Here is a 27,765-nt window from a genome sequence, read left to right on the forward strand (position 1 = left end):
CAAGCTGGAAAGGGTACTTAGAAGATTTACGAGGATGTTGCCAGGACTCAAATGCCTGACCAATAGGAGAGGTTGCGCAGGCTAGGAGTCTATACCTTGGAGCGCAGGATGAAAAGAGGTGATCTTTTAGAGGTGCAGAAAAGCTTGAGAAGAATAGATTAGGTAGCACAGGGTATCTTGCCCAGAGGGGAATCGAGAACCGGTGAACATAGGTTTAAGGTGAGGGGGGAAAGATTTAATAGGAACTGAGGTGTAACTTTATCACACAAAGGATGGTGGATGTATGGAATGAACTGCCTGAGGAGGTACTATCACAACATTTAAGAAACATTTGGAGAGGTACATTGATAGGACAAGTTTAGAGGGATATAGGTCAAACATGGTCAGGTGGGATTGGAGTGCAGAGCATAAAGGTAAGAGGGTTTAAGTTTAAAGGAGATGTGTGGGGCAAACCTTTTTTACACAAAGGGTGGCGGGTGCCTGGAACGTGCTGCGAGAGGCGATGGAAACAGACAGAATATGTTTAAAAAAACCTTTTGTAGACTTTTAGAGATACAATGCGGAAACAGGCCCTTCAGCTCACCAAGTCGACAGTGACCAGCGATCACGCCATGCACTAAAACACTATCCTACACACACAGAACAATTGACCAAAACCATTAACCTACAAACCTGTATGTCTTTGGAGTGTGAGAGAAAATCAGGGCACCTGGAGAAAACATACGTTGTCACAGGGAGAACGTACAAACTCCTTACAGATGGCACCCTTAGTCAGGATCAAACCCGGGTCTCTAGAGTTGTAAGGCAACAACTCTACCAGTGTGCCACAGTGCCGGCCCAAGTTTCGTTTCGTTTATTATTATCACATGTAGTGAGATAGTGAAAAATTATGACAATCAAGCCATCCACAGTACACAGATACAATATAAAGTGTATAACATTTATTGCAAGATAAAGTCCAATAAAGTCTGGCTGAAGATAGTTCAAAGATCTCCAGTGAGATAAATGGGAAGACAGGACCACTCTCTAGTTGGTGAGAGGACGTAATGGTGTTTAAGAGGTTTTTAGATAGCCAAATGGATATGCAGGAATGGAGGGATATGGGTTATATACAAGCAGAGGAAATTAGTTGAACTTGGCATCATGTTTAGCACAGACATTGTGGGCTCAAGAGCCTGTTCCTATGCTGTACTGTTCTATGGTCTATGTTTTAGAAAGCCTTTTGACTTTTCAGGTAGTGTTTGGATACCCTGTGCAATCTCTGTGAGCAGGGAGGGGTTCAGGAAGAGGGGTGGGGGGTACTTTCATAGGTGTCTGGTAAGATCGGGCAGATTCAGGAAGCTTCTTCCCTGCCTTTATCAGACTACTGAATGGTCCTCCCATCAACTAGAGTGTAGTCCTGATCGTCCAACCAACCTCATCGTGGACACTGGATTTTTTCTCGGTAACATGTAACACTGTGACAATACTATGTTCTGCACTCTGGTATTTATGTCTTTGCACCACCTATTGTTCTTGTGTTTGACTTGATTGTACTCGTGTGAGGTATAATTTGATTAGAAAACACACAAAGATTTTCACTGTATCACAGCATAGTGATGCAGCTGATAGAGCCACTGCCTCACAGCGCCAGAGACCCAGGTTCAATCCTTCTCTCAGATGTTGTCTGTGTGGAGTTTGTACGTTCTCCCTGCAACCACGTGGGTTTCCTCCATGCATTCAGGTTTCCTCCCACATCCCAAAGAGGTGTGGGTTTGTAGGTTAAGTGGCCTTCTGTAAAGTGCCCACTAGTGTGTAGAGAGTGGATGAGAAAGTGGATAACATGGAACTAGTGTGAACGGGTGATCGTTGGTCGGCGCGGACCTAGTGGGCTGTAGGACCTGTTTCCATGATGTAGCTCTAAACTAAACTAAACTAAACTAAACACGGGAACAATAACTGAATACCGATAACGATTTAAATAAAATTCAATTCACCTCCATGTTGTGCAATATTTTATTTTTCGCAGTGTGTGGTCATTACTGGCAGAGGTGATGACTGGTCCAGAGGCTCAGAACTCATCCCAACCCGTGAAACCACAGTTTCAAACTTTGCATCTAATTCCTAACTCTTTAGCAGCTCGTCCAATTCTGCAACATCATCTTCCTAGTTTTACATTCCCTCGTCACTTCCACCGGAAATGAATAAGTCAGTGTGTGTGAGTGAAATGTTGAATTTACACCTTCTGTTTCAGGATTCTAGCATCTGCAGTCTCTTGTGTATCCAGGGTATGAGGGGACATGAAGATAGACACAAAGTGCTGGAGTAACTTAGCGTCTTTATGTCTATCTTCGGTGTAAACCAGCATCTGCAGTTCCTTCACACACATAAGAGGGGACATGAATGAGTTGTACAAAATTATGTGGTGTATAGATAGTGCTAACTGCAGGAAAACTATTCCCATATGAACAAAACTAGCAGACAGAGAGTTAGGGTGAGGGAGAAGAGATTTAGAGGGAGGTGGATGTTTTTCATCCAGAGAAGGGTGAGTGACTGGCCTGTTTTTGCGCTGAGTGAGAATCTGCAGGAGAGCACATGTGAGTGAGTGTGTGTGTGTGTGTATATGTGTGTATATGTGTGTCCCCTTTACTAGACTTCCTATCTTAGAGTGAACATATATCCTTACAGGAGCTGTGATTACAATGTTGGGCGAGTCTAGAACCAGAGGCCACAGTCTTAGAATAAAGGGGAGGCCATTTAAAACTGAGGTGAGAAAAAACATTTTCACCCAGAGTTGTGAATTTGTGGAATTCTCTGCCACAGAGGGCAGTGGAAGCCAAATCATTGGATGGATTTAAGAGAGAGTTAGATAGAGCTCTAGGGGCTAGTGGAATCAAGGGATATGGGGAGAAGGCAGGCACGGGTTATTGATTGGGGACGATCAGCCATGATCACAATGAATGGCGGTGCTGGCTCAAAGGGCCGAATGGCCTCCTCCTGCACCTATTTTCTATGTTTCTATGTATTCATATTACAAACCTGTTGCGCTGCAGCAAGTAAGAATTTCATGGTTCTGTTTCAGTAAGTATGACAATTAAATACTAAATAAACACAAAGTGATGGTGTAACTCAGCAGGTCAGGCAGCATCTCTGCGGAACATGGATAGATAACTTTTCAAATAATGAAACACTGTTGACTCTCCTGACTCTCGGCTTCCATGAACAAGCTAATATTTTTCTCAGAACCTAAAAAATTGAATTGAATTGGAGCGCACTTGTAATTATATTAATAATCTTGCAATTCTTTTTGCGGGTTTGTTGGACCAGAATCGGAGTTTATTGGTCTTTAGCCCGCATCCCTGCCGCAGGGTCAGGTCGAGTTGCATAAACTTCTTATGGTCCCCGTACAATGGCCAGACAGGGAGTTGATCCCCGTTGGGATCCCTGCAAGAGATGGATTGCAACAGGTTATATTAGAAGCACAACTGAGGAAGGTGAACAAGCCACTCTCTTTCTACCCTGCCATAGGAAGGATGTTGTGAAGTTGGAAATGTAGGGGAAAAGTTCCCGATGTTGGGGGAGTCCAGAACCAAGGGTCACAGTTTAAGAATAAGGGTTTGACCATTTAGAACTGAGATGTGGAAAAACATTTTCAGCCAAAGAGTTGTGAATCTGTGGAATTCTTTGCCACAGAAGGCAGTGGAGGCTAATTCACTGGATGTATTCAAAAGAGAGTTAGATATAGCTCTTAGGCCTAACAGAATCAAGGAAAGGGGAGAAAACAGGATCAGGGTACTGATTCTGGATGGCCCGAAGGGCTGAATGATCTACTCCTGCACCTATTTTGTACGTTTCTATAAAAGGGTGCAGAGAATATTTACCAGGAGGTTGCCAGGACTCAAGGGCCTGAGCTATAGGGAGAGGTTGGGCAGGCTAGGACTCTATTCCTTGGAGTGCAGGAGGCTGAGGGGTGATATTATAGAGGTGTACAAAATCATGAGAGGAACAGAGAGGGTGAATGCATTGAGTCTTTTACTCAGAGTATGAGAACTGAGAACCAGAGGACATAAGTTTAAGGTGGGAGGAGAACGTTTTAATATGAATCTGGAGGGCAACGTTTTCACAGAGGGTGGTGGGTATATGGAGCAAGCTGCCAGAGGAGGTAGTTGAAGAAGGTACTATTTTAAAGATACAACATTTAAAAGACACTTGGCTAGGTACATGGACAGGAAATGTTTAGGGGATATGGGCCAAACATGGGCAGATGTAGATGGGGCACTTTGGTCGGCATGGGTAGTTTGGGCCGAATGGCCTGTTTCCACGCTGTATGACTCTATGCATCTCTCATTAACCACAGCGGCCTGACTGAATCTTACCCAGTCCAGGCGAATGTTGCCCAGTACATCATCACCTTCTTGCTGAGCTCCTTTTCCCTCTCGGTCATGGTGCCTGTGAAGTAAAGTGACTGGTCACACCTCTGGTTGCTGGGTCACTCTGTGAGTTTGAGGCCGCCCTTCGAACTGAGAGACCACCCCACCATCGAAGGGATGGCACTGCCCAGGAGGCACTACCTCAAAAAGGCCTGGTCTTTGTCGCCGCGGATCCAGCAACCTTCTCGGAGAGGGGCGCCACCGAGCCCGGCCCCTGCTCGCTCTGTGGACCAGGGAGGAAGAAGTCGGAACGGAGGGCCGGTAAGCAGACCAGTTGCAGGAGGAGTGGGCCACTGGAGGCCCAGCAGCAGCCTGGGGCTCGGCTGGACTGGGCACCGCCCCAAAATGCTGAGCGCATGCACCAGACGCAGCCTACAGCTTAACAGAGCAGTGGAACACTTAATAACAAATGGGACTTGAAAATGGTGCCAAATCTGGAGACACTGTATACTGTGTCAGTGTACTACTGTTATACACTTTACTGTATCTGGGATGCTTGTCTAAGTTGCTCTAAGTGCTTATGTATAGTGATACCTATACTGAACTATATACAAAAATGAACTTCACTGTACCTTGGCACATGTGACAATAAAGTACCATTGAACCATTGGGTATCATCAAGGGTCAAGCCGTCATGTGTACCGAATATGGTCTAATGCAGATAAAAGGGACTAGTGTGGACAGGCATCAGGGTCAGCATGAAGGAGATTGGCTGAAGGGCTGTTTCTGTGCTGTACAACTCTGCAATTCTAAAGTTCCGACCTCTAAACTGTTCGTCCATCACCAAACCCACCCCAGAGAAGATAACCACAAGGGCGGCACGGTGGCACAGAGGGTAGTGCCGCTGTCTCACAGAGCTGGAGACCAGGATTCCATCCTGACGCGGTGCTGCCTGTGTGTAGAGTTTGCACATTCTCCCTGTAACCGCATGGGTTTCCTCCCACATCCCAAAGATGTGCGGATTTTAGGTTAATTGGCATTCTGTAAATTGCCTATAGTATGTCTGGAGTGGATGTGAAAGTGGAATAACATTGAACTAATGTGAATGGGTAATGGATGGTCGGCATGGACTGGGCAGGCCGAAGGGCCTATTTCCCTGCTGTATTTTTCAGTCTATCAATCAACTGCCGGCAGACCCCGTGCCTCACCCAGCAGCGCATCAAATTCGCGGATGAAGGGTCCCCCAAGGATGAAGGCAAGCTCTGCCCCGTGCGGGGCCCTGGTGAACTGCGGTGTCCTCCTCCTGTGGAAGCTGGCCTGGTGCTGGAACTCATACAGAAACACAGGACTTCCCGCATCTGCAAAGCAGCACTGCCAGTTACCATGGCAACAGCAAAGAAAATTCCATCACAATCACAACCCGCAATCCCACAGACCAAACCCTTCCCATTCCCTGTCAATATTCCCAATGGACCAAACCCTTCCCATACCATCAATATTCCCAATCGATCCATTCCTTCCCATTCCCTGTCAATATTCCCAATGGACTAAACCCTTCCCATTCCCTGTCAATATTCCCAATGGATCATCCCTTCCTATTCTCTGTCAATTTTCCGAATGGACTAAACTTTTCCCATTCCCTGCCAATATTACCAAAGGACCAAATCCTTACCACTCCCTGCCAATATTCCCAATGGCCATACCCTTCCCATTTACTGTCAATATTCACAACAGACCAAACTTTCCCTTTCACTGTCAACGTCCAGGTTCCCAATAGATAAAAAGATTCCCATTCTCTCCAATATAAGGCTTCCCAATGGATCAAAATCGATTTATTCTCTCGTTTGTACGGATCCTCAATGGATCAACTCCATTCCCATTCTCTTCCATGTACAGAAAAACACGCAGTACTGGAGGAACTCAACAGGTCAGACAGCATCTGTGGAGGGGATAGATAGGCAACGTTTCAGGTCGGGACCCTTCTGTCCCGGTGCGGCCGCGGGACGTTTCGGTGCCCGGGGCGGCTCGGCCGGGGGGCCTTCCATCCCCTTGCGGGGGCTGTGCGTGTCGTTTGCCTTGGTAGGGGTCGAGCTGCCTGTCCGTGGGTGCGGGGGGAAGAGAGGGGAAGTTTTTGTTGCCTCCATCACAGTGAGGGGGTGTTTGGAGTCACTGTGATGGATGTTTGTGTTGGGGTCGGGTGTCCTGTGTTCTTTTCTTTTTGCTGTATTTTGTGTGACTGCTGAAATTTCGCTCGGTGTTGTGCCGAGTGACAATAAAGTGTTGTTATGTTATGTTATGTTATGTTATGTCTTAGATCCCGACCCAAAATGGCGTCTGTTCATTTCCTCCACACCTGACCCTCCAGCAAGTTCCCCCAACACTTTGTGTTTTGCTCAAGGTTCCAGTGACTGCAGTCTCTCGTCTCTCTTCCGTATTTAGATTTCCAATGAAAAAAACATATTCCTGTTCTCTCCCATGTGACAATCCCTATGGATGGAACCCATTCCCATTTATTGCCCATGAAGGATTTCCATCAGATCTAATCCCCTTCCCCCTTCACAGTGGGCCAGAGCTTTGCCATTGAATTCCCACTGAATGTTAAACTTGAGCCTTCTAAACCTGAGCAAGAGGGAGGGCTACAGAGAAAAGCGTGCTGTTTATTGATGTGACCCTGCGTCACTGCCTGGCTCGGTCCTATGCTCACCTCGGTAGTACTGCGCCACTCTCAGAGTTGGAATGGAGATGAACACATCACCAAACAAGTCAAGGTAGCGCTCCTTCAGAAGCTCAGGGTTGTGCACATCCTTGAAGTATTCGTCAAAAATCAACTCTTCATTCTCCGCACCAAACTAGATAAAGAATCGTGATAATCTATGTCACATAGGGCAAAATATTAAATCATGGGGAACATAGACCATAGAACATTGACACTAGACCCGAGACAGACAATGTAACCTCGAGCCTAGAACTTAGAACTTAGAACCTGGAACCTGGAACCTGGAACTTGGAACTTGGAACTTGGAACTTGGAACCTGGAACCTGGAACTTGGAACTTGGAACTTGGAACTTGGAACTTGGAACTTGGAACCTGGAACTTGGAACCTGGAACCTGGAACCTGGAACCTGGAACCTGGAACTTGGAACATGGATCATAGAATGGTGAGAGTGCCTTACCAGTGGGTTCAGATACACCTTTATCTTCTCCCGAATTTCATCCGTGCTAATCCCTGCCTCCCAGTCAGGCTTAATGATGACCTGTACAAAAATAGAGTTGTGGCTTTAATGATGCAGGTAGCGAGGGGAACGGACAGGAGCCAAGGGGTGGGTGTGACGAGGCTGTCTCCCGTTGTGGGGGGAACCGGGAACTAGGGGGGGTCACTGTTCAAAAATAAAAGGTTTCTCTCCACAGGGCAAGCGATAAGGGACAGGGACAAAGAAGGTGGAGACACAACAGGCTGAGGACGCTGTAATCTTGGGGGATTGTTGGAGGGACTCAGCGGGTCAGGCACCATTTGTGGAAGGAATGGACAGATGACGTTTGAGCTTGGGATACTTTATGATCACTCCAAAGTGTCTTTAGACTAGGGCTTAAGAAATACAGCGTGGAAACAGGCCCTTCAATCCACTGAGTGCCTGCCGACCAGCAATCCCCATACACCGGCACCAACTGACACAATTTACAATTTTACCGCAATTAACCTACAAATCTGTATGTCTTTGGAATGTGGGAGGAAACTAGAGCACCCGGAGTAAACCCATATGGTCACAGGGAGAATGTACAAACTCCATCCAGACAGCACCCGTAGTCAGCATTGAACCCAGGTCTCTGGCGCTGTCAGGCAACAACTCTACCGCTGTGCTACTGTACCATTGCCTATCCATGTTCTCAAGATATGCCGCCTGACCCGCTCAGTTACTCCAGCACTTTGTGTCTTTTTTTTGTAAACCAGCATTGCAATTCCTCAGTATCTGGATTAAAAAGGGGTGACTTTTTTAAAAGACATTTGGACATTTACTGGGATAGGAAGGGACATGGGTCAAATGGGACACAAAGTGCTGGAGGGACTCTGTGGGTCAGGCAGCATGTGTAGAGGGAATGGACCAATGAGGTTTCAGGCCAGGAGGACCATCCAGTGGCAAGGATTAATCAACGAATGGACAGGGAGGTGGGAGCAAATGGAAGGGATGACCCGGCCAGAAACATCACCTATCTATGTTCTGCAGAGATGCTGCCTGACCCGCTGAGTTACTCCAGCACTTTGTGCCTAACAGCATCTGCAGTTCCTTTCTACACATCTTGTCAGGCCACTGTTACCTCTGAGTGCACGAGACTGTGCACAATTTCTTCGGTCGTCACCCCGAGTAGGTATGGAATTTTCCGGAACATCCCGTCCTTGAACATTTTCTGAGGATCATCGGAAAGGAAGTTGCCGTCCACCACGAAGGGAATTAGCTGGTACATGTTGTTCTGGGAGAGCCAGCAGAGAGGAGGGAGAGGTTAGCAAAGGCAAGGAGCTGGGGGAGGCCACTCGGCCCCTCCAGTCTATCCCACTGTTCAATGTAATCACGGCTTCACAGGTGTCATGGCGTCACAGGTAGATAAGGTGGTCAGTCAGAGTATTGAGTATAGAAGTTGGTTGGTCATGTTTGCAATTACATAAACGTTGGTGAGGCCACATTCAGAGTATTGTGTTCCGTTTGGTCACCATGTTATAGGGAAGATGTTGTCAAGCTGGAAAGGGTGCAGAGAGAATTTACCAAGATGTTGCCAGGACTCGATGGCCTGAGCTATAGGGAGAGGTTGAGCAGGCTCGGACTTTATTCCTAGGAGCGCAGGAGGATGAGGGGTGATCTTAAGGAAGTATCATGAGAGGAATAGATCGGGTAGATGTACAGAGTCTCTTGCCCAGAGTAGGGCAATCGAAAACCAGAGGACATAGGTTTAAGGTAAGGTGGGGGGGGGGGGGGGGGGGGGGGGGGGGGGGGGGGGGGGAGGTGAAGATTTAATAGGAACCTAAGGGGTAACTTTTTTACATGAAGGGTGGTGGGTGTATGGAACAAGCTGCCGGAGGAGGAAGTTTGACTCAGGGGCTATTGCAATGTTTATGAAGCATTTAGACAGGTGCATGGATAGGACAGGTTTAAAAAGAGGCAGGTTCAACTAGTGAAGATGGGCATGTTGGTCAGCGTGGGCAAGTTGGGCCAAAGAGTCTGTTTCCACGTTGTACGACTCAATGACTCTCTTTAGCTAATCTTCCCCAGACCCCACCTCCTCCTCTGTGCATGTTCTCCATCGCCCTCAATCCCCGATCTGTCCAGAAACGCATCAACCCCCCCACTAATCTAACCTCCTTCACCTGGGGGAGAGGGTCTCACCACTCTCTGACGGATGAAATCCCGCCACATCTCAGTCGCAGATTGCCACCCTTCTAATAGTCAGAGAGTCATAGTCGTACAGCACAGACAGGCCCTTCGGCCCAACTTGTCCATGCCAACCAAAATGCACCATCCCATTTGCCCGCATTTGGCCCATGTCCCGCTAAACCTTTTCTATCCATGTACCTGTCCAAATGTCTTTTAAACCTCCTCTGGCAACTCATTCCGTACAGCCACCACCCTCCGTGTGAAAAGGTTGCTCCTCAGTTTCCTATTAAATCTTTCCCCTCTCACTTAAACCTTGTAACTATGGCCTTTGTTTGAGAGTCCACCACTGGTGGAGCCAAGGAACTGCTAGAGTTAGTTTAATCGGCACGGGCGAGTTGGGGCCGAAGGGCTTGTTTCTGTGCTGTTTGACACCATGACTCCAAATCTGTGCTGAGGCAGGGTTGTGGGTGAGACTCCCCCTGACTGGGAGGTTAAGCAGCCCTGGTGGATGATGGGGGACGATGGAAGAAGTTGGAGGCTTGGGGCGTGATGGGGTGACATTGGGGGTGATGTGGAAGTTGGGGACGATGGTGGTGGTTGGAGAGCATTGGGGAGTGTTGGGGGAATTAGGGGAGCATCAGGGGTGTTGGGGGAGGTTTTGGGGACAACAGGATAAAACGGAGGTTGATGGGCAAAGGGGAACTTTGGGGGGCGATTGGTGAAGTTGGAGGATGGTGGGAGATGTTGGGGAGTGTTGGGGAGTATTGGGGGTGAGGGGTGAAGTTGGGGAGATGTTGGGGAGTATTGGGGGTGAGGGGTGAAGTTGAGGAAGTTGGGAGATGTCGGGAGTATTGGGGGTGAGGGGTGAAGTTGGGGAGTATTGGGGGTGAGGGGTGGTTGAGGGAGTGTTGGGGTGAGGGGTGAAGTTGGGGGATATTGGGGAGTATTGGGGGTGAGGGCTGGTTGGGGGAGTGTTGGGGGTGAGGGGTGAAGTTGGAGGATGTTGGGAGATGTTGGGGAGTGTTGGGGGTGAGGGGTGAAGTTGGGGGATGTTGGGGAGTATTGGGGGTGAGGGCTGGTTGGGGGAGTGTTGGGGTGAGGGGTGAAGTTGGAGGATGTTGGGAGATGTTGGGGAGTGTTGGGGGTGAGGGGTGAAGTTGGGGGATATTGGGGAGTATTGGGGTGAGGGGTGGTTGGGGGTGAGGGGTGAAGTTGGGGGATGTTGGGAGATGTTGGGGAGTGTTGGGGTGAGGGGTGAAGTTGGGGGATATTGGGGAGTATTGGGGGTGAGGGTGAAGTTGGGGGATATTGGGGAGTATTGGGGTGAGGGGTGGTTGGGGGAGTGTTGGGGGTGAGGGGTGAAGTTGGGGGATGCTGGGGAGTGTTGGGGTTGAGGGGTGAAGTTGGGGATAATTATGGAAGACGGATTGTTGGGGGGGATGGGGACTTTGGGGGATGATCGGGGAGGTGTTGGGGAGCGTTGGGGTGTGTTTGGGGGGGGGGGGTTTGTTGCCTTGTCATTGCTTTTATTGCAGCTGCTCACCACACTGTTGATAATCTGTGCCATCTCCTCCTCGCTCTTGCTCCTGAGGCAATTCAGCAGCTGCTGGGTCCGAGGGTCACCACAGCCCCCGGCTGCAGCCGCCTCCTGTGGACAACACACAACACGGGCGTTCATCAGCTCTCCCCAGGCCCCCCCCCCCCCCCCCCCCCCCCCCCCCCCCCCGCAGCTCACATGCAGCAATGGTGCAGCAGCTAGGACCCTGCCTCAGGGTTTGATCCTGATCTCCGGTGATGTCTGCTGCCCACTACCACCATCTCCCCACATCTCCCTCCATCTCTCAGCATCTCCCACATCTCCCCCCATCTCTCAGCATCTCCTACTCATCTCCCAACATCTCAAACCATCTCCCCGCCTCTCCCCGTCTCACTCAATCCCTCCATCCCACCATCTCCCTCTATCTACCCTCCCATCTACCACCCCCTTCTCCCCCTCTCTCCCCTCCATCTCTCCCCATCTCCCTCCACCTCCCCTCATCTTCCCATCTCCTGCCCCCATCTCCTACCCCCACCTCCTGCCACCATCTCCCACCTATCTCCATCCATCTCTCAATCTCTCAAATGATCTCCCACCATTTCCCCCACCCCCCTCTGTCAGGCCATCTAAACGCCCCCATTCTCCCTCCACCCACCTTTACCCAAGGGTAATGCACAGCAGTCAATTAATCCACCAAACAGAAGTCCCAACCTCACACCTCCTCCCACCCTCCCCAGCCACCCTCTCTCCCTCCCTCACCAAGCCCAACCTCCTTAACTCATAACTGTCCTGCAGGAGGCTTCTGAGGTGAATGCTCCTCGTACTGTGACCTGTAAAACCATTAGACCACAAGACATAGGAGCAGAATCAGGCCATTTGGCCCATTGAGATTACTCTGTCATTCAATCAGGGCTGTTCTATCTTTCCCTCTCAACTCCATTTTCCTGCCTTCTGTAATCTTTGACACTCTTACTAATCAAGAATCTATCAATCTCCACTGTAAAAATACCCAATGACGTGGCCTCCACAGCCGTGTGTGCAATGAATTCCACAGATTCACCACCCTCTGACTGAAGCAATTCCTCCTAGTCTCCTTTCTAAAAGGTACATCCTTTTATTCTGGTCCTAGACTCTCTATTAGTGAGATATCCCTCTCACATCCACTCTATCCAGGCCTCCCCACCCATCCCTACTGCGCGGGGAGGTCTCACCTCGGCAGCTGGGTGGGTCGTGGGGGCAGGGCTCCGGGCATCAGGGCACTCCCGCTCTGCACGATGGCTCTGTGGAACAGGCCGGTGGAGAGAGGAGACAACGTCTGGCGAGACAGGAGAAACACAGTGACTCACTCTAATACGCAGGTGGGGGTGAGGAAGGAGGGACGGAGGAGTGAGGGGGATGAGGGAGGGGTCGAGGAGGACAGGGTGGTGGGAAGGGGTGGAGATAAGGGAGGGGATGGGGAGGAGGGGGGGTGGGGACGGGGGAGAAGGGTGAGTGAGGGTGGGGAGGGGATGTTGGGTGGGGTGGGGAGGAGGGAGGGAGGGGGTGGGGAGGAGGGAGGGAGGGGGTGGGGAGGAGGGAGGGAGGGGAGGGGGGGTGGGGAGGAGGGAGGGATGGGGAGGAGGGGGGGTGGGGACGTGGGAGGAGGGTGAGTGAGGGTGGGGAGGGATGTTGGGTGGGGTGGGGAGGAGGGAGGGAGGGGGTGGGAGGAGGGAGGGGGTGGGGAGGAGGGAGGGAGGGGGTGGGGAGGAGGGAGGGAGGGGGAGGAGGGGGTGGGGACGGGGAGGAGGGGTGAGTGAGGGTGGGGAGGGGATGTTGGGTGGGGTGGGGAGGAGGGAGGGAGGGGGTGGGGAGGAGGGAGGGAGGGAGGGGTGGGGAGGAGGGAGGGAGGAGGGAGGGAGGGGGTGGGGAGGAGGGAGGGAGGGGCGGGGTGGGGGATTGAGTTGCCTGCTCTCCGTACGTGCAGGGTGACGCTGAGACCCCCGACAGACTCCCCGAACAGCGTGACGCTCCCTGGGTCTCCTCCGAAGTGGGCGGCGTTCCTCTGCACCCACTGCAGCGCTGCCAGCTGGTCCAGGAGGCCGGCGTTGCCCCTCTCCCCCTTGCCACCCGTGCTGAGGCAACGACAAAGAGAGAGGGTCAGGGGGGATCGCGGCTGGAGGGGGGGGGGGGCTCGGGACCTGTGGGGGGGGTCCTAGGGGGAGGGGCAGGGCTCGGGGGGCTCAGGACAGGTGCTACGGCGGGGGAAGGGGCGTCTTGGGAGCGAGGGATTAGGGGGGGGGGGCTGCTGGGGGAGGGGGAGGCTCTGGAAGGGGGATTCTGGAGGAGGGGCCTGGCTGGAGAGTGGGGGGGGGGGGGGGCACCGAGAGAAGATAATAACATTAAAATGTCTGATTAGACAACACAAACGCCTACTACCTAAACATTTAGAAACTTGCACTGTAAGAAGGAATTGCAGATAAGCACAAAAAGTGGAGTAACTCAGCTCGACAGGCAGCATCTCTGGAGAGTCTGAGGAAGGGTCTCGACCCGAAACGTCACCTATTCGTTTTCTCCAGAGATGCTGCCTGACCCGTTGAGTTAATCCAGCATTTGTATCCACATGCACTGTGATCAGCTTTGGCTCATTGCCCAGTTAAAACGCAGACTTAATACACAGCAGAAAACTGACATTAGATTTATTACCTGTATAATCGCAGGTTTTTGCTCAAGATATCTTCAGTACAATATTAGCACCATGTTAGAGAGAGGTACTGGCATAGATCACCCACTGATCATCCACCCATTGATCACCCGTTCACTAGTGCTCTGTCATTGATCACACATCCATTCACTAGTTCCACATTATCCCACTTTCACACAGACCACATGTTAGATGGTTGCCCAGGCAGCATCTTCACAACGAAGACCGTTACAGTCTGGGGTGGAGACTGACAGCTTGAGTGGGGCACCTACAGTGGGCACCTCACCCATGGGACAGAGAGACCTCCAGTGCCCCTGACCCATGACTGTGTCCCTGACCCATGACCAATGTTTAGTTTAGTTCAGGTTAGTTCACCGTCACGTGTAGCAAGGTACAGTGAAAAGCTTTTTAGTTGTGCGGTATCCAGTCAGCGGAAAGACTATACATAATTACAATCGAGCCGTCTACAGAGTACAGATACAGGATAAAGTGAATAGCGTTCAGTGCAACATAGTTCAGTGAAATCTAATCAAAGATAGTCTGAGGGTCTCCAATGAGGTAGATGATAGGTCAGGACCGCTCTCTAGTTGGTGAGAGGATGGTTCAGTTGCCTGATTACAGCTGGGAAGAAACTGTCCCTCCATGTCCCTGACCCAGGTCCCATGTGCTCTCAACAGAGTCACACCGTATAGCACGGAAACAGGCCCTTCAGCCAACCTTGTTCATGCCGACCAAGTTGGCATACTGAGCTACTCTCATTTGCCTGCATGTGGCCCTTATCCCTCTAAACCCTAGATCCATACATCTGTCCAAATACTGTTTATTTTGGTTAAAGATACAGCATGGAAACAGGCCATTTGGCCCACCAAGTCCATACTGACCATCAATCACCCATTCACACTAATTCTATGTTATTCCACTTTCTCATCCACTCCGTACACACTCGGGGCAATTTACAGAGGACAAATAACCTACAAATCCTCACGTCTTTGAGATGTGGGTGAAAACCAGAGCACCCAGAGGAAGCCCACGCGGTCACAGGAAGAAGGTGCAAACTCCACATGGACACAGACAGGACACCCGACGCATTACTTGAGGAAGCAACTGGCCAATGACTGGGCTCACAGAGCATTACCTGAGGAAGCAACTGGCCAATGACTGGGCTCACAGAGCATTATCTGAGGAAGCAACTGGCCAATGACTGGGCTCTCTCGCGTTACCTGAGGAAGCAACTGGCCAATGACTGGGCTCTCTCGCGTTATCTGAGGAAGCAACTGGCCAATGACTGGGCTCTCTCGCGTTACCTGAGGAAGCCGGCCACGCTGAGCCGGTACTGGATGACCACGACCACCACGTTGCCAAAGCCGGCCAGCGCTGAGCCGTAGAATATGGAGCTTTTCCCCAGGATGAAGGCCCCTCCGTGGATCCAGACCATCACCTGTGGGGACGGGGAGGGGAGAGCAGAGACTCAGACCCAAGCATCCTAACAGGCCCTTCGGCCCCCGACCTCCATGCTGACCATCAAGTCCTTCACCAACAATTTACAGAAGCCAATTAACCTACAAACCCGCACGTCTTTGGAGTGTGGGAGGTAACCGGAGCACCCGGAGAAAACACACACGGTCACAGGGAGACCGTGCAAACTCCTTACAGACAGCACCCGTAGTCAGGATTGAACCCGGTAAGGCAGAAACTCTACCGTTGTGCCACCATGTCACCTGAGCATCTGAGCATAGAGACAGGCCCTTCAGCCCACCACCTCCATGCCGCTCCAACACTTGCTCCATTTGCCCTCCAGCCTCGAAGATTCAGTAGTTTACTAAATGCTTTGGGAGTTTCCTCAATCTAGTCTGCCTGTGATATCTGGTACGCCCTCTTTAATCGCCCAATGTCCACTCAACCCATCCCCACAGACATCTGCACTTCTGAAGAGCTTTTGGTGTTTCCAGTTCTTTTCACCCCCCCCCCCCCCCTTCCCTACACCGGGTAGCGGTGGGGATTGCAATGTCCCCCCAACAGGTTCAGGGAGGGGTGGGGGGAAGAACGGCCGTTACGTACCGGTATGGGGGTGGTGTAGCCAGAGGGCCGGCCAGGGGTGTAGACACTGAGGTAGAGACAGTCCTCACTGGCAGGCACGGCAAACGGAGGGAACGCCCTCCGCACCTTCTGAAGGCACCTGGTGCAGAGAGAGGGTGGAGGAAGCAGGAGAGGGGAGGGGAAGGGGGAGAGAGGAAATAGGATGGCAGGGTGGGGGTGAGATAGAGGGAGAACAGGAGAGAGGGAGGGAGGAGAGGGAGTGAACAGGAGAGGGGGAGCGAGAGAGAGGGAGCAGGGGAAGAGTGGAAGTGAGCAGGAGAGAGGAGTGGGGGAGGGAGAGAAAGGGAGCGGGAGCAGGGAGGAGGGAGGTAGAAGAGGGGGTGAGAGGGAATGAGAAGTGGAGGGCAGAGGGGGAGAAGAGAGTGACGGATAGGGGATGGGCGAGGGGGAGATAGAGGAAGAGGGAGCATGGGGAGAGTGGGAGTCAGCAGGGGTAGGGAGGGGGTAGAAGAAGAGGGGGAGGCAAAGGGGAGGGTGAGAGGGGAAGAGAGGGAGAAGGAGTGAAGGTGTGAAGGGAGAGGGGGTGAGAGGGAAGGGAGTGAGGGAGAGGCGGAGGAAGGGAGGGTTGTGTTTGGGAGGGGGCGGAGAGGGACCGAGGAGAGGGGGTCAGAATGGGAGGAGGGGGACGTGGGGTGGGAGATGGAGTAAAGGAGGCAGAGAGAGCGCGAGTGGGAGGGGATAGAGACAGCATGGGAAGGGGAGGAAGAGGGGGGTGGTGGGGAGAGAAAGAGTGGGCGGTTAGACATTGAGCAATACCCTCTCTCCCTGCACCAGGCACTTCCTCAGTGTACATACTCTCCCTCCTTCCTTCAGCCCTTCAGCTACCACCTCCTGTTGTCATGGTACCCAGAAACAGACCCTTCAGCCCATCTGTGCTGGCGTTTATGCCCCAGACTAGCCCCTCATCGTCTCATTCCCACCATCTCTTCTCCTTCTATCATCCATTTCTGTTTTTCCGTTTAGTAGGCAGACACTCAGCACTTAACAAATCAGTAAAGGACGAACACGACCCACACCACCCTGGCCACGCTCTCGTCTCGCTGCTACCATCGGGGAGAAGGTACAAGAGTCTGAGAACTGCCACCTCCAGGTTCAGGAACCACCAGGCCCAGCAACCACCTGGCTCTTGAACACTGCACAACACTAACCTCAGCCCTACCTCAGCGCCGAACTACCATGGACCTTCGAGAAGCGTTGTCCTAGGGACTTAGCTTTTTACTATTATGGTGTAATTTCCAAGTCCAACGGGCCCCCAACCTGAAACGTCATCTGTCCATTCCCTCCGCAGAGGCTGCCTGACCTGCTGAGTTCCTCCAGCACTTCATGTTTTGCTCAAGGTTCCAGCAGCTGAAGCTCCTTGTGATCTCGCTACTACCATCGGGAAGAAGGTAGAGGAGCCGGCGAACCATGACCTCCAGGCTCAGGAACCTTTGCCACTGCGATTGATTGTATTTATCAGTTGTGTAGTTGTGTTAAGGTGCCTGTAAAGCTGTACCAAGTAAGAATGTCATTATTGCGTTTGGGGTACATATGAATTAAAACACTCTTGACTATAGAGTGTGGTCATCTGTGGTCAGGATGAATGGTGGGGCAGGCTCGATGGGCCAAATGGCCTTCTCCTGCTATTTCTCACAGAGACTGGAGTCGCTCCTTAGAGCAGAAACGTTTCAGTCACTGTGTTTAAAACAAGAAGGGAATTTGTAGCTATAATTCATAGAAAGGTTTTGTGAACAGTACAATAAAATTCTTACTTTCTGCAGCCTTATTAGCACATTAACGCAATAACAGACAGATAAATATACAATAATCAGTAATACTGTTAATTATTAATTAGACTAGGCAACCAGACCATCTAATCAGTCTGAAGAAGGCTCCCAATCTAAAACGTCACCTACCCATGTTCTCCAGAGGTCCTGCCTGACCTAAGTTACTCCAGCATTTTGTGTTTTCTTTGGCAATCCAGCATCTGCAGTTCTTTGTGGCTATATAACGGAGGGATATGGATTATGTGCAGGCAGATATGAGTTGGTCTTGACATCGTGTTGGGCACGGACATGGTGGGCTGAAGGGCCTGTTTCTGTGCTGTACTGTTCTGTGTTCTATAATACTGCAAACCACAGTACGTAATGCAACCCAAACACGATCATAATAGTTTGACAAAGAGGAACTGCAGATGCTGGTTTATACCAAAGATAGATGCAGAATGCTGGAGTAATTCAGTGGGTCAGGCAGCATCTCAGGAGAGCGTGGATAGGTGACATTTTGGGTCCGGGCACTTCTTCAGACATTATCTGGTTCCAACCCAAAACATCACCTATGTATGTTCCCCAAAGTAGATTGTTCCTGAGGTTCTCTCTCCATTTCCCTCGAAATGGCAAAACAATGCCTCGCTGACAAATTCTCCACACAAAATACCAACTGTTTGTGGAACTCGCTGTTGGAATAGAGAAATGAAACAGTTTACGATGGAGTTTGGGAAGGAGAGGTCCCTACATGGGAGGATGGCTGGTGGCGTTCCGGACTCCAGTCCAGCACTGGGCTCTCTGGGGCGGAGCAAACCGCAGTGAATCCACAGGAGGAGCGGCAAAGGGGATCCCCAAATATCCAAACACAGGCCTGGGACTTTCTTCCACCTCCATCCGCGTTCCCCGAATCAGTCCTCCCTCCGTCCACACAATGGGGCCCCACCGGTCAGCTCCTGCAAGAGAAGAGCAGGCAGAGGTGGTAGGACATTAATCCTTCGTCGCCCATCCCTCCCTCCCTCCTCACCCAACCTTTCCTCCCTCCCCTGACGCCTCTCCCTGCAACCACAGGAGATGTAACCCCCGACCACAACCTCCTCCCTCACCTCCACCCAGAGACCGCAGCAGCCCCTCCAGGCATGACACAGGTACACGTACACCTCCTCAAGAGGTTTCCACTAGTGGGAGAGTCTAGGACCAGAGGGCACAGCCTCAGAATAAAAGGATGTACCTTTAGAATGGTGATGAGGAACTTCTTTAGCCAGAGGGTGTTGAATCTGTGGAATTCATCGCCAGAGACAGCGGTGGGGGCCAAGACATTTGGTATTTTTAAAACAGTGGTGGGGGCCAAGACATTGGGTATTTTTAGCCCCTCTCTGCACAATCCCAGTCTCTGATCCACCCTCGACAGGTTGCGACACTCCTTGCTCAGTGGTGCAGCGGCAGAGTTACTGCCTCACAGCGCCCAAGACCCAGGTTCAATCCTGACTACGGGTGCTGCCTGTACAGAGTTTGTGCGTTCTCCCGGTGACCGCATGGGATTTCTCCAGGTGCTCCGGTTTCATCCCACACTCCCAAACTCGTGAGTTTGTAGGTTAATTGACTTCAGTAAAATTATAAATTATCCCTAGCATGTAGGATAGTGTTAGTGTATGGGGTGATCATTGGTCAACGCAGACTCGGTGGGCCGAAGGGCCTGTTTCCGTGCTGTATCTCTGAAGTCTAAAGGTGTGCAGTGGAGAGCACTGACTGGTTCGGCAATTTGAATGCTCAGGAATGAAGGAGATTACAGAGAGTGGTGGACACTTCCCGGTCAATCACAGATACGTGGGTATAGGTGTCAAACGTTACCAAGAAAAGGCAGGAGAACGGGGTTGAGAGTGAAAAATAAATTGGCCATGATTGAATGGCACAGTATACTCGATGGGCTGAATGACCTAATTCTGCTCCCATGTCTTATTGGTACTGACCTCCCCACCATTGAGGGGATCTATAGGAGACGCTCCTTCAAAACGTCAGCCAGCATCATCAAAGTCCCACACAACCCTGGCCACCCTCTCATCTCACTGCCACCATCGGGAAGAAGGTATAGGAGACTGAGAACAGTGATCTCCAGCTTCAATCTTCCCAACAACCACCAGGCTCATCACCACACTGACCTCAGCTATACTTCAGTAACTGTGACCTGCTATGGATTTTGTTTCAGGTTGTACTACGGACTTTGGTTTTGCATTGTTACGATCTGGTTACCTAGCATTATTGATTATTAATGTCCTGTATGGTTGATTATTACATCCTGCACGATCTGCATGTTACTGTTAATGGCCTGTTCAGCTGCAACAAGTAGGATTTTCATTGTTCCTTTACTGGAACAGACGACCATTAAACACTCTTGACCTTAGATGGTGGGGGAGTGGTTGACAGGATGTGGGTGTCTCCCAGGGACACTCCTCCCTCAGCACCAGAGCACTGATGCCAGTCTATCAGAAATGGTGCAGTTTAGTTTAGTTTAGTTTAGTTTAGTTTAGTTTAGTGTCACTTGCACCAAGATACAGTGAAATGCTTTTTTCTGTTTCATGCTATCCAGTCAGCGGAAAGACTATACATGATTACAATCAAGTCGTCGACAGTGTACACATACACAATAAAGCGAATAACAAGATAAAGTTCAGTTAAGTCCGATTAGAGATAGTCTAAGGGTCGCTAATGAGATAGATGGTAGGTCAGGACTGCTCACTAGTTGGAGATAGGATGATTCAGTTGCCTGATAACAGCTGGGAAGAAACTGTCCCTGAATCTGGATGTATGTGTTTTCACTTTCTTTTAGAAACATAGAAAAATAGCTTCAGGAATACGCCATTTGGCCCTTCCAGCCAGCACCGCCATTCAGTACGATCATGGCTGATCATCTAAAATCAGTACCGCTTTCCTGCTTTTTCCCCTGTATCCCTTGATTCCTTTAGCTCTAAGAGCTAAATTTAATTCTCTCTTGAAAACATCCAGTCAATTGACCTCCACTGCCTTCTGTGGCAGGGAATTCCACAGATTCACAACTCTCTGGGTGAAAAGGTTTTTCCTCATCTCAGTCCTAAATGGCCTACCCCTTATTCTTAAATTGTGACCCCTGGTTCTGGACTCCCCCAACATCGGGAACATTTTTCTTGCATCTAGCCTGTCCAATCTTTTAAGAATTTTATATGTTTCTATAAGATCCCCTCTCATCCTCCTAAATCCCAGTCGACCCATTCTTTCACCATTTGTCAGTCCCTCCATCCCGGGAATTCACCTGGTGAACCTACGCTGCACTCCCTCAATATCAATAATGTCATTCCTCAACTTAGGAGACTAAATTTACATCCAATACTGCAGGTGCGGTCCCTTTCCACCTTTCTCCCTCTGGATTTAAATTTCATTCCTCCTCTCTGGATGTGACTCCCCTTTGTCTCCTTTACACCTCTGGCCTTATTCCACCCATGTGCCAATCACCCCCCCACCTATCACTTGCCAAACGTTGTCCCACTCCCACCTCCCCTTTCACCCTGTCGACCTGACCTTAAACGTTGTCTGCTCATTCCCTCCACAGATGCTGCCTGACCCGCTGAGTTCCTCCTGCACTTTGTGTTTTGTTCTAGATTCCATCACCTGCAGTTCCTTGTGTCTTGGCTCTCCCCCCTTGTTTGAACATCTCAACACGTTGTCCTCGTGCATTTAACCAGAAGCTACTGGCCTGTTCTCTGCAGTGTTTCAGGTATTCGAGTCATACAGCATGGGAACAGGCCCTTCGGCCCAACGACTCCGTGCCAACCACGATGCCTCTTCTTAGTTCCATTGGCTTGTGTTTGGACAATATCGCTCTAAATCTTTCCTATCCATGTACCTGTCAATTATCTCCAGAGATGCTGCCGGCCCCGCTGAGTTACTCCAGCTTTTTTGTATCTATCTCAAGTTTCTTTTAAATGTTGTTATAGTACCTGCCTCAGCTACCTCCTCTGGCAGCTCGTTCTATGTACCCACCGCCCTCTGTGTGAAAAGGGTTCCCTCAGTGTTTCCCGAGACGGTGAAATAAAGATAAGCCCTTTCTGTAGAAACAAGGAACTGCAAATGCTGCCTTACCAAATGAATATATAATTGTGGGCGTAACTCAGCGGGTCAGGTTGAGCATGATTTTATAATCCCTGGATTCAGAGACTGGGCTAGTCTCCCTCTCAGACGGAAGGGTCCTGACCCGAAACGTCATCTATCCATGTTCTCCAGAGATGCTGCTTGACCCGCTGTTACTCCAGCACTTAGTGTCTTTTAAAAGCCCTTTCTACCAGTTGCATTCTTTCTTCCTATCATCCATGTCCATTCCATCCTCCCTCTCCCCTCCTCCCCTCCACTCACCGGCCGAGGGAACCCTCCACCACCCAGCGGTGCAGATGCTGAGCACGACCAGGGAGCAGCAGCGGTCCATCGGGCGGCAGAGGCCACCTCGCCGTGGAAGACGCCGTGTGTGTTCGGCGTGTAGGTGCCAATCGCCAGGGTTGCTCCGGCCTCGGGCAGCCGACTGCTCCGCTCTGAACCAGCCGCTTTGTCAACTCTACGTGGAACTCAGCCTCACGGTGAGCCCCATAGGCTCTGTCCAATGTCTGTGCCAATCTCTGCCTGACACTTTGCATCTTATGTTCCACCCAAACATTACTCCACGTCAGCTGGCCATTTAACCCATCCAGCAACACAATTACGACTTTTGGATAAATATATGGATAGGAAGGGTCTAGAGGGATATGGGCCAAGTGCACACACATGGGACTAGCCCAGTATGCCAACTTGGTCAGCAAAGTCAAGATGGGCCGAAGGGCCTGTTTCCAATCAGACAACTGACTGATTCCAAGAACATTTCACGAATAGCCAACCCTCACAGTCGCACTCTCCCCCCCCCCCCCCCCCCCCACTATCAGACACTTCATCATGGAGTCACACAGAATGGAAACAGGCCCATCAGCCCAATTTGTCCATGGTGACCAAGACACCCTCTATGATAGTCCCAGCTGCCCAGGTTAGGTCTGTTCTGGACTCCCCCAACATTGGGAACATTTTTCCTGCATCTAGTTTGTCCAGTCCTTTCATAATTTTATATGTCTCTATAAGATCCCCTTTCATCCTTCTAAATTCCAGTGAATACAAGCCGTCTTTCCAATTCCATCTACACTAGTCCCACCTCGTTTAACCAATATCCCTCTAAACCTATGCTATTCATATACCTCTATAAATGTTTCTTAAATGTTGCGATAACACCTGCCTCAACTACCTCCTCCTACCACTCTTAGTGTAAAAAAGTTACCCCTCGGGTTCCTATTAAATCTTGCCCTCACCTTAAACCCATGTTCTCTGGTTCTTGATTCCCCTAACCTTGGTAAAAGACTTGCATGATTATGTACACCTGTATAAGATCACCCCTCATCCTCCTGCGCTCCAAGGAATAAAGTCCTAGCCTGCTCAACCTCTCCCTGTAGCTCAGGCCCATGAGCCCAGGCAAATGTATTTTAAATGTTATGTTGCTCCAGCGTTTGCCTTCTCCTGTTTGAGACACATGGTGCTGGTCTGCATTAAACTTCATCTGCCATTTCTTGGCCCATCCACCAGCCTGATCATATCTCTCCTGAAGTCTATCACCATCCTCCTCACAGTTCATCAAATTTCCACAATTTTTTGTCTGGAAACTGCGCCTATATATGATATCACCCAATGAATATAGATTACAAAGCCAAGTGGCCCTTGGGAACATTGAGGCCCAGTAGCACAGTGGTAGAGTTGCTGCCTTACAGTGCCAAAGACCCAGGTTTGATCCTGACCATAGATGCTGTCTGTACGGAGTTTGTACATTCTCCCCATGACCGCGTGGGGTTTTTTCCGGGTGCTCTGGCTTCCTCCCACATACAGGTTTGTAGGTTAATTGGCTTTGGTAAAAATTGCACATTGTCCTTAGTGTGTCGGATACTGCTAGTGTACGAAGTGATCGCTGGTCAGCATGGACTATGTGGGCCAAAGGGCCTTTTCCATGCTGCATCACTAAACTAAACACAGCCTCAGAATAAAAGGACACACCTTCAGAAAGGAGACGAGGAGGAATTTCTTTAGCCAGAGGGTGGTGAATCTGTGGATTTAATTGCTACAGACGGCTGTGGAGACCGTCATTGGTATTTTTAAGGCGGAGATTGACAAGTTCTTGGTTAGTAAGGGGGTCAAAGGTTACAGGGAGAAGGCAGGAGAATGGGGTTGAGAGGGAAAGACATGATTGCATGTCGGTGTAGACTTGATGGGCCGAATGGCCAGATTCTGCTCCTATGACAAACTTTTTCCTTCAGATCGAAATTCAGGATTAGTGCTGGGGAGGGGTGGGACACCTAGGCCCAAGTCCCAAATGGGGCAGGCTTGAAAGGCCTTGTTTATCAACTTGAAAACCCACACCAACCAATGTTAGAAGCAGTCAGATGGCCAGGAGACCCCTGTGTCTCCTTAGAGATGCAGGGTAACAAAGGCAACGCAGGCCAGTTGGTTGTGTACATTTTATCCTTTTATTGCAGAGGCTGACAATGCATTATTACCCCAAGAGGCATTTCCTGTTGGGATTGGAGAAAGCGAATCACCAGAATTAAATTCAAAATAACATCAATGAAAGAACCAGCAGCAGCAGCGAGTGGCATGGCCACAGATCCAGGCTTTCCATCACAGTTTCAGAGCAAGTCGACGACAGGACTGCAGAGGCCCCGGGCACAACCATCTATAATTCTCTCTGTTCCAAAGCTGCTCCATCTAACTGGAAAACTGCGCAAGTCACGTCACTGTTTAAGAGAAGTGCATGAGAGAGCAGACTGATTAGCTCAATGTCCATCTCTAGCGAATACATTTGTCCAGTGCTGTCTCTGTGGACAAAGAGATACCGGTACGGTAGAGTTCCTCTATCTCTCCAGATGGATCACCCTACATTAAGCTGCTTGTAATAACAATGAACTGCAGATATTGGTTTATACCAAAGATAGGCACAAAGTGCTGGAGTAACTCAGCGGGTCAGTCAGGCAGCATCTCTGCAGAACATCGCTAGGTGACATTCTGAAATGTCACCTACCCACTATCTGCTATTTAAGGGCCTGACCGCCTAATTAATAACTTTTATTATTTGAAACCTTACAGATCTTTTTAAGTTAAAAAATTTAAAAATCTAGTTTTAAACTCTTTAGAGGCGCTGATGCTTTGTACAGTCGCAAATAAAGCACTGACTTAGTCTCCGATTACAGGTAGAATATTCAACCACCTTGATGACTTTCAGCTAATCAAATTAGTTAATTTTATTATTGCCACGTGTACCGAAGTACAGTAAAAGGTTTTTTACTGGGGATTGATAAGAGAGAGTAAGATAGGTCTACCAAGCCTTTCCTACCTGATCGGCCTGGTTGATTATATTATTTGGAAAGGTGAAGATATTTATCGGCCATTCGACAAAAATCAATTATCACTAACTTATAGTGAATGGCAATTAAGGCACATTATTTGCATAGCTCTGAAGATTACAGTGACACAAGGCATTGGTGAGGCCACACTCCGAGTATGCTGTTCAGTTTTGGTCACCCTGCTACGGGAAGGATGTCGTTAAGCTGGAAAGGGTGCAGAGAAGATTTACAAGGATGTTGCCAGGACTTGAGGGCCTGAGCTATAGAAATGCAGATTGATTGAAGGATACAGCATGGTAAGAGGCTGTTCGGCCCACTGAGTCCACGCTGACCGTCGATAACCTGTTTACACTAGTTCTATGTAATCCCACTTTCTCATCTACTCCCTGCTCGCAAGGGCAATTTACAGAGGGACAATTGACCTACAAACACACTCCAGGAGGAAAGCCACGCGGTCACAGGGAGAATTTGCAAACTCCGTACAGATAGAGCCCGTGGTCAGGTTCGAAACCAGGTCTCTGGCTGCAGTTCTACTGGCTGCGCCACTGTGCCGCGCTAAGTTCCTCCAGCACTTTGTGTCTTGTTCAAGCTTGCAGATCTGGAGTTCCCTGTATCTCCAAAACTGCTTCTGTGTTGGAGACTCTTGGTTTGAGATGAAGATCGGGACTTTCAGGAGTGTGGTGAGCTGACAGCTCCACACAGTGGTGGCATCTGAGGCTCTCTTCAACCACAAACCACCTGCTGTTGGATCAAGTGTGAATATTAAGCCTGAGATGTAGTAATTATTATCAACCAATGTTGTGACGCAGTGAGGGTAAAGGATGGGGGAATGAGCAGAAAATGTCCAGGTGAAGGGGGATACATTTTAATCGGAATCTGAGGGGTAATTCTTTCACACAAAGGGTGATGGGTGTTTGGAACGAGCTGCCAGAGGAGGTTTGTTGACGGAGGGACTATTGTAACGTTTAAGGAACATTAGACAGATACATGGATAGGATAGGTTTAGAGGGATATGAGCCAAACGCAGACAAGTGGGACCGTGGAGATAGGACATGTTGGGCCGAAGGGCCTGTTTTCACGCTGTATGACTATGTATCAGCAATCAACTCTGAAGCAGATGATGCAAACTGCTAAAACTGCAGAAATACTGGAATCTGAAACAAAAACAGAAACGGGTGGAAGAACTCAGCATGTCAGGCAGCAACCTTGGTAAAGAAAGCCAGTTAATGTAGACACAAGGAACTGCAGACGCTGGAATCCTCAGAAAAACACAAAGTGCTGGAGGAACAGCAGGTCAGGCAGCATCTTTGGGGGGAATGGACCGATGATGTTTCACGTTGGGACACTATTCACCGTTTGTCCATTCTCTCCGCAGATGCTGCCTGAGCCGGTGATTACCTCCAGCACATTGTGTGTCGGTCTAGACGGTTCGCAGTGGCTTCTTCCTGCCCTCGTTTCCCACGGTTCCTCATTTTACCCGACAAGATGGCCGCGTTGTCCGTGTGACACCGAGATCCCGATTAAAGTCAAGTCCAGAGAGGGTTAGTTGATTTGAGCAGAGGTGGTTACTGGAGGCTACAGTTCCTGCCGGTTCTCTGTGTCACCTGTCAGTGGCGGTTCCCTCTCCGACCCCAGGCTGCGGCCCAGGGTCTCGGTGAAGAACCTCATCCGCTGCTCCTTCAGCCGCGTCCCGGCAACCTGGGTCACATCCAGCTGCAGGTAGCTCTCGTTCCTGCCGTAGGCCGGCCACAACTCCAGCCCCTCACCATTCGGGTCCCTGCCAACAATAACCCCAATGTTAGGGAGCGTTCATTCCACCGAGACCGCAGCCCACTAAAACGGCAGCCCACTCCCTTTACTCCTTCTCCCCCACTCCCTCCCCTCCCCCACTCGCCCTCCAACTCCACCACTCCCCCTACTCCCACCTCACACTCCCTCACCATCTCCCACCCCATACTCCCACCTCACACTCCCCCAGCCACCATCTCCCACCTCTCCCACCTCACACTCCCCCACCCCACCATCTCCCACCTCTCCCACCTCACACTCCCCCACCCCATACTCCCATGCTCACACTCCCCCACCCCACCATCTCCCACCCACACCCCACCATCTCCCACCCCCGCCTCTCCCAGCTCACCCTGCGAGGGTACAGGCTACAAAGTCCACCCAGGGCAAACCTCAGCACCTCCCAAACCCAACACCCGTCCCAGAGAACAGTGCGCGCGTCACAGAGGAGCAGCGGTAGAGTTGGGCCTTACAGCGCGGGAGCCTCGGGTTTGATCCTGACTGTGGGTGCTGACTGCAGAATTTGCATATTCACTGTGGGTTTTTCGCAGGTGCTCTGGTTTCCTCCCACATTCCAAAGGCAGGCAGGTTTGCAGGATAATTGGCTTCTGTAAAATGTCCCTAGTGTATAGCTTAGAACTAGTGTGAAACTAGTTGGTCACGCTGACTCGGCGGGCCGAAGGAATGGTTCCCGCTGAAGGTCTAAACTAAACTAAGAACACGGCACCGTACAGGAACAGGCCCCTCTGCCCACAATGCCCGCGCTGAACATGATGCG

At 50.3% G+C, this 27,765-nt stretch overlaps 2 protein-coding genes across 3 annotated transcripts in view; both read right to left on the minus strand.

The window, feature by feature from the left end:
* Window positions 1–1,790: 1,790 nt before the first annotated feature.
* On the minus strand, window positions 1,791–12,092 carry LOC144594702 (carboxylesterase 5A-like). Its single transcript, XM_078401546.1, has 8 exons — window positions 12,075–12,092; window positions 11,257–11,361; window positions 8,665–8,817; window positions 7,524–7,604; window positions 7,054–7,198; window positions 5,558–5,707; window positions 4,356–4,428; window positions 1,791–3,423 (listed from the first exon to the last, which is right to left on the minus strand). Exons 1-8 carry the CDS (start codon window positions 12,090–12,092, stop codon window positions 3,261–3,263), a joined length of 888 nt encoding a protein of 295 aa, XP_078257672.1. The 3' UTR covers window positions 1,791–3,260.
* A 341-nt stretch (window positions 12,093–12,433) lies between these two features.
* Window positions 12,434–27,765, minus strand: part of LOC144594332 (fatty acyl-CoA hydrolase precursor, medium chain-like) — a 35,653-nt gene continuing 20,321 nt past the window's right edge. For both annotated transcript variants that reach the window (XM_078400707.1, XM_078400708.1), the window contains exons 13-18: window positions 26,804–26,976; window positions 18,521–18,725; window positions 15,989–16,106; window positions 15,235–15,368; window positions 13,208–13,361; window positions 12,434–12,565 (exon numbers count right to left, since the gene is read on the minus strand). In XM_078400707.1, the coding sequence (XP_078256833.1) occupies window positions 12,458–12,565; window positions 13,208–13,361; window positions 15,235–15,368; window positions 15,989–16,106; window positions 18,521–18,725; window positions 26,804–26,976 (892 nt within the window). In that variant the 3' untranslated portion in view covers window positions 12,434–12,457. The remainder of the gene's footprint in view (window positions 12,566–13,207; window positions 13,362–15,234; window positions 15,369–15,988; window positions 16,107–18,520; window positions 18,726–26,803; window positions 26,977–27,765) is intronic.

This window comes from Rhinoraja longicauda, chromosome 6 (genome assembly GCF_053455715.1).
Source record: "Rhinoraja longicauda isolate Sanriku21f chromosome 6, sRhiLon1.1, whole genome shotgun sequence".
NCBI lineage: Eukaryota > Metazoa > Chordata > Chondrichthyes > Rajiformes > Arhynchobatidae > Rhinoraja > Rhinoraja longicauda.

Bases quoted from the DNA above. Each gene is read 5' to 3' on its own strand.
- LOC144594702 (XM_078401546.1), bottom strand. The intron at 7,605-8,664 runs GTAACAGTGGCC...ATTTTTGTACAG, and splicing joins ACAGTCTCGTGCACTCAGAG to GTCATCATTAAGCCTGACTG. The intron at 3,424-4,355 runs GTAAGATTCAGT...CATCTCTTGCAG, and splicing joins GCAACATTCGCCTGGACTGG to GGATCCCAACGGGGATCAAC.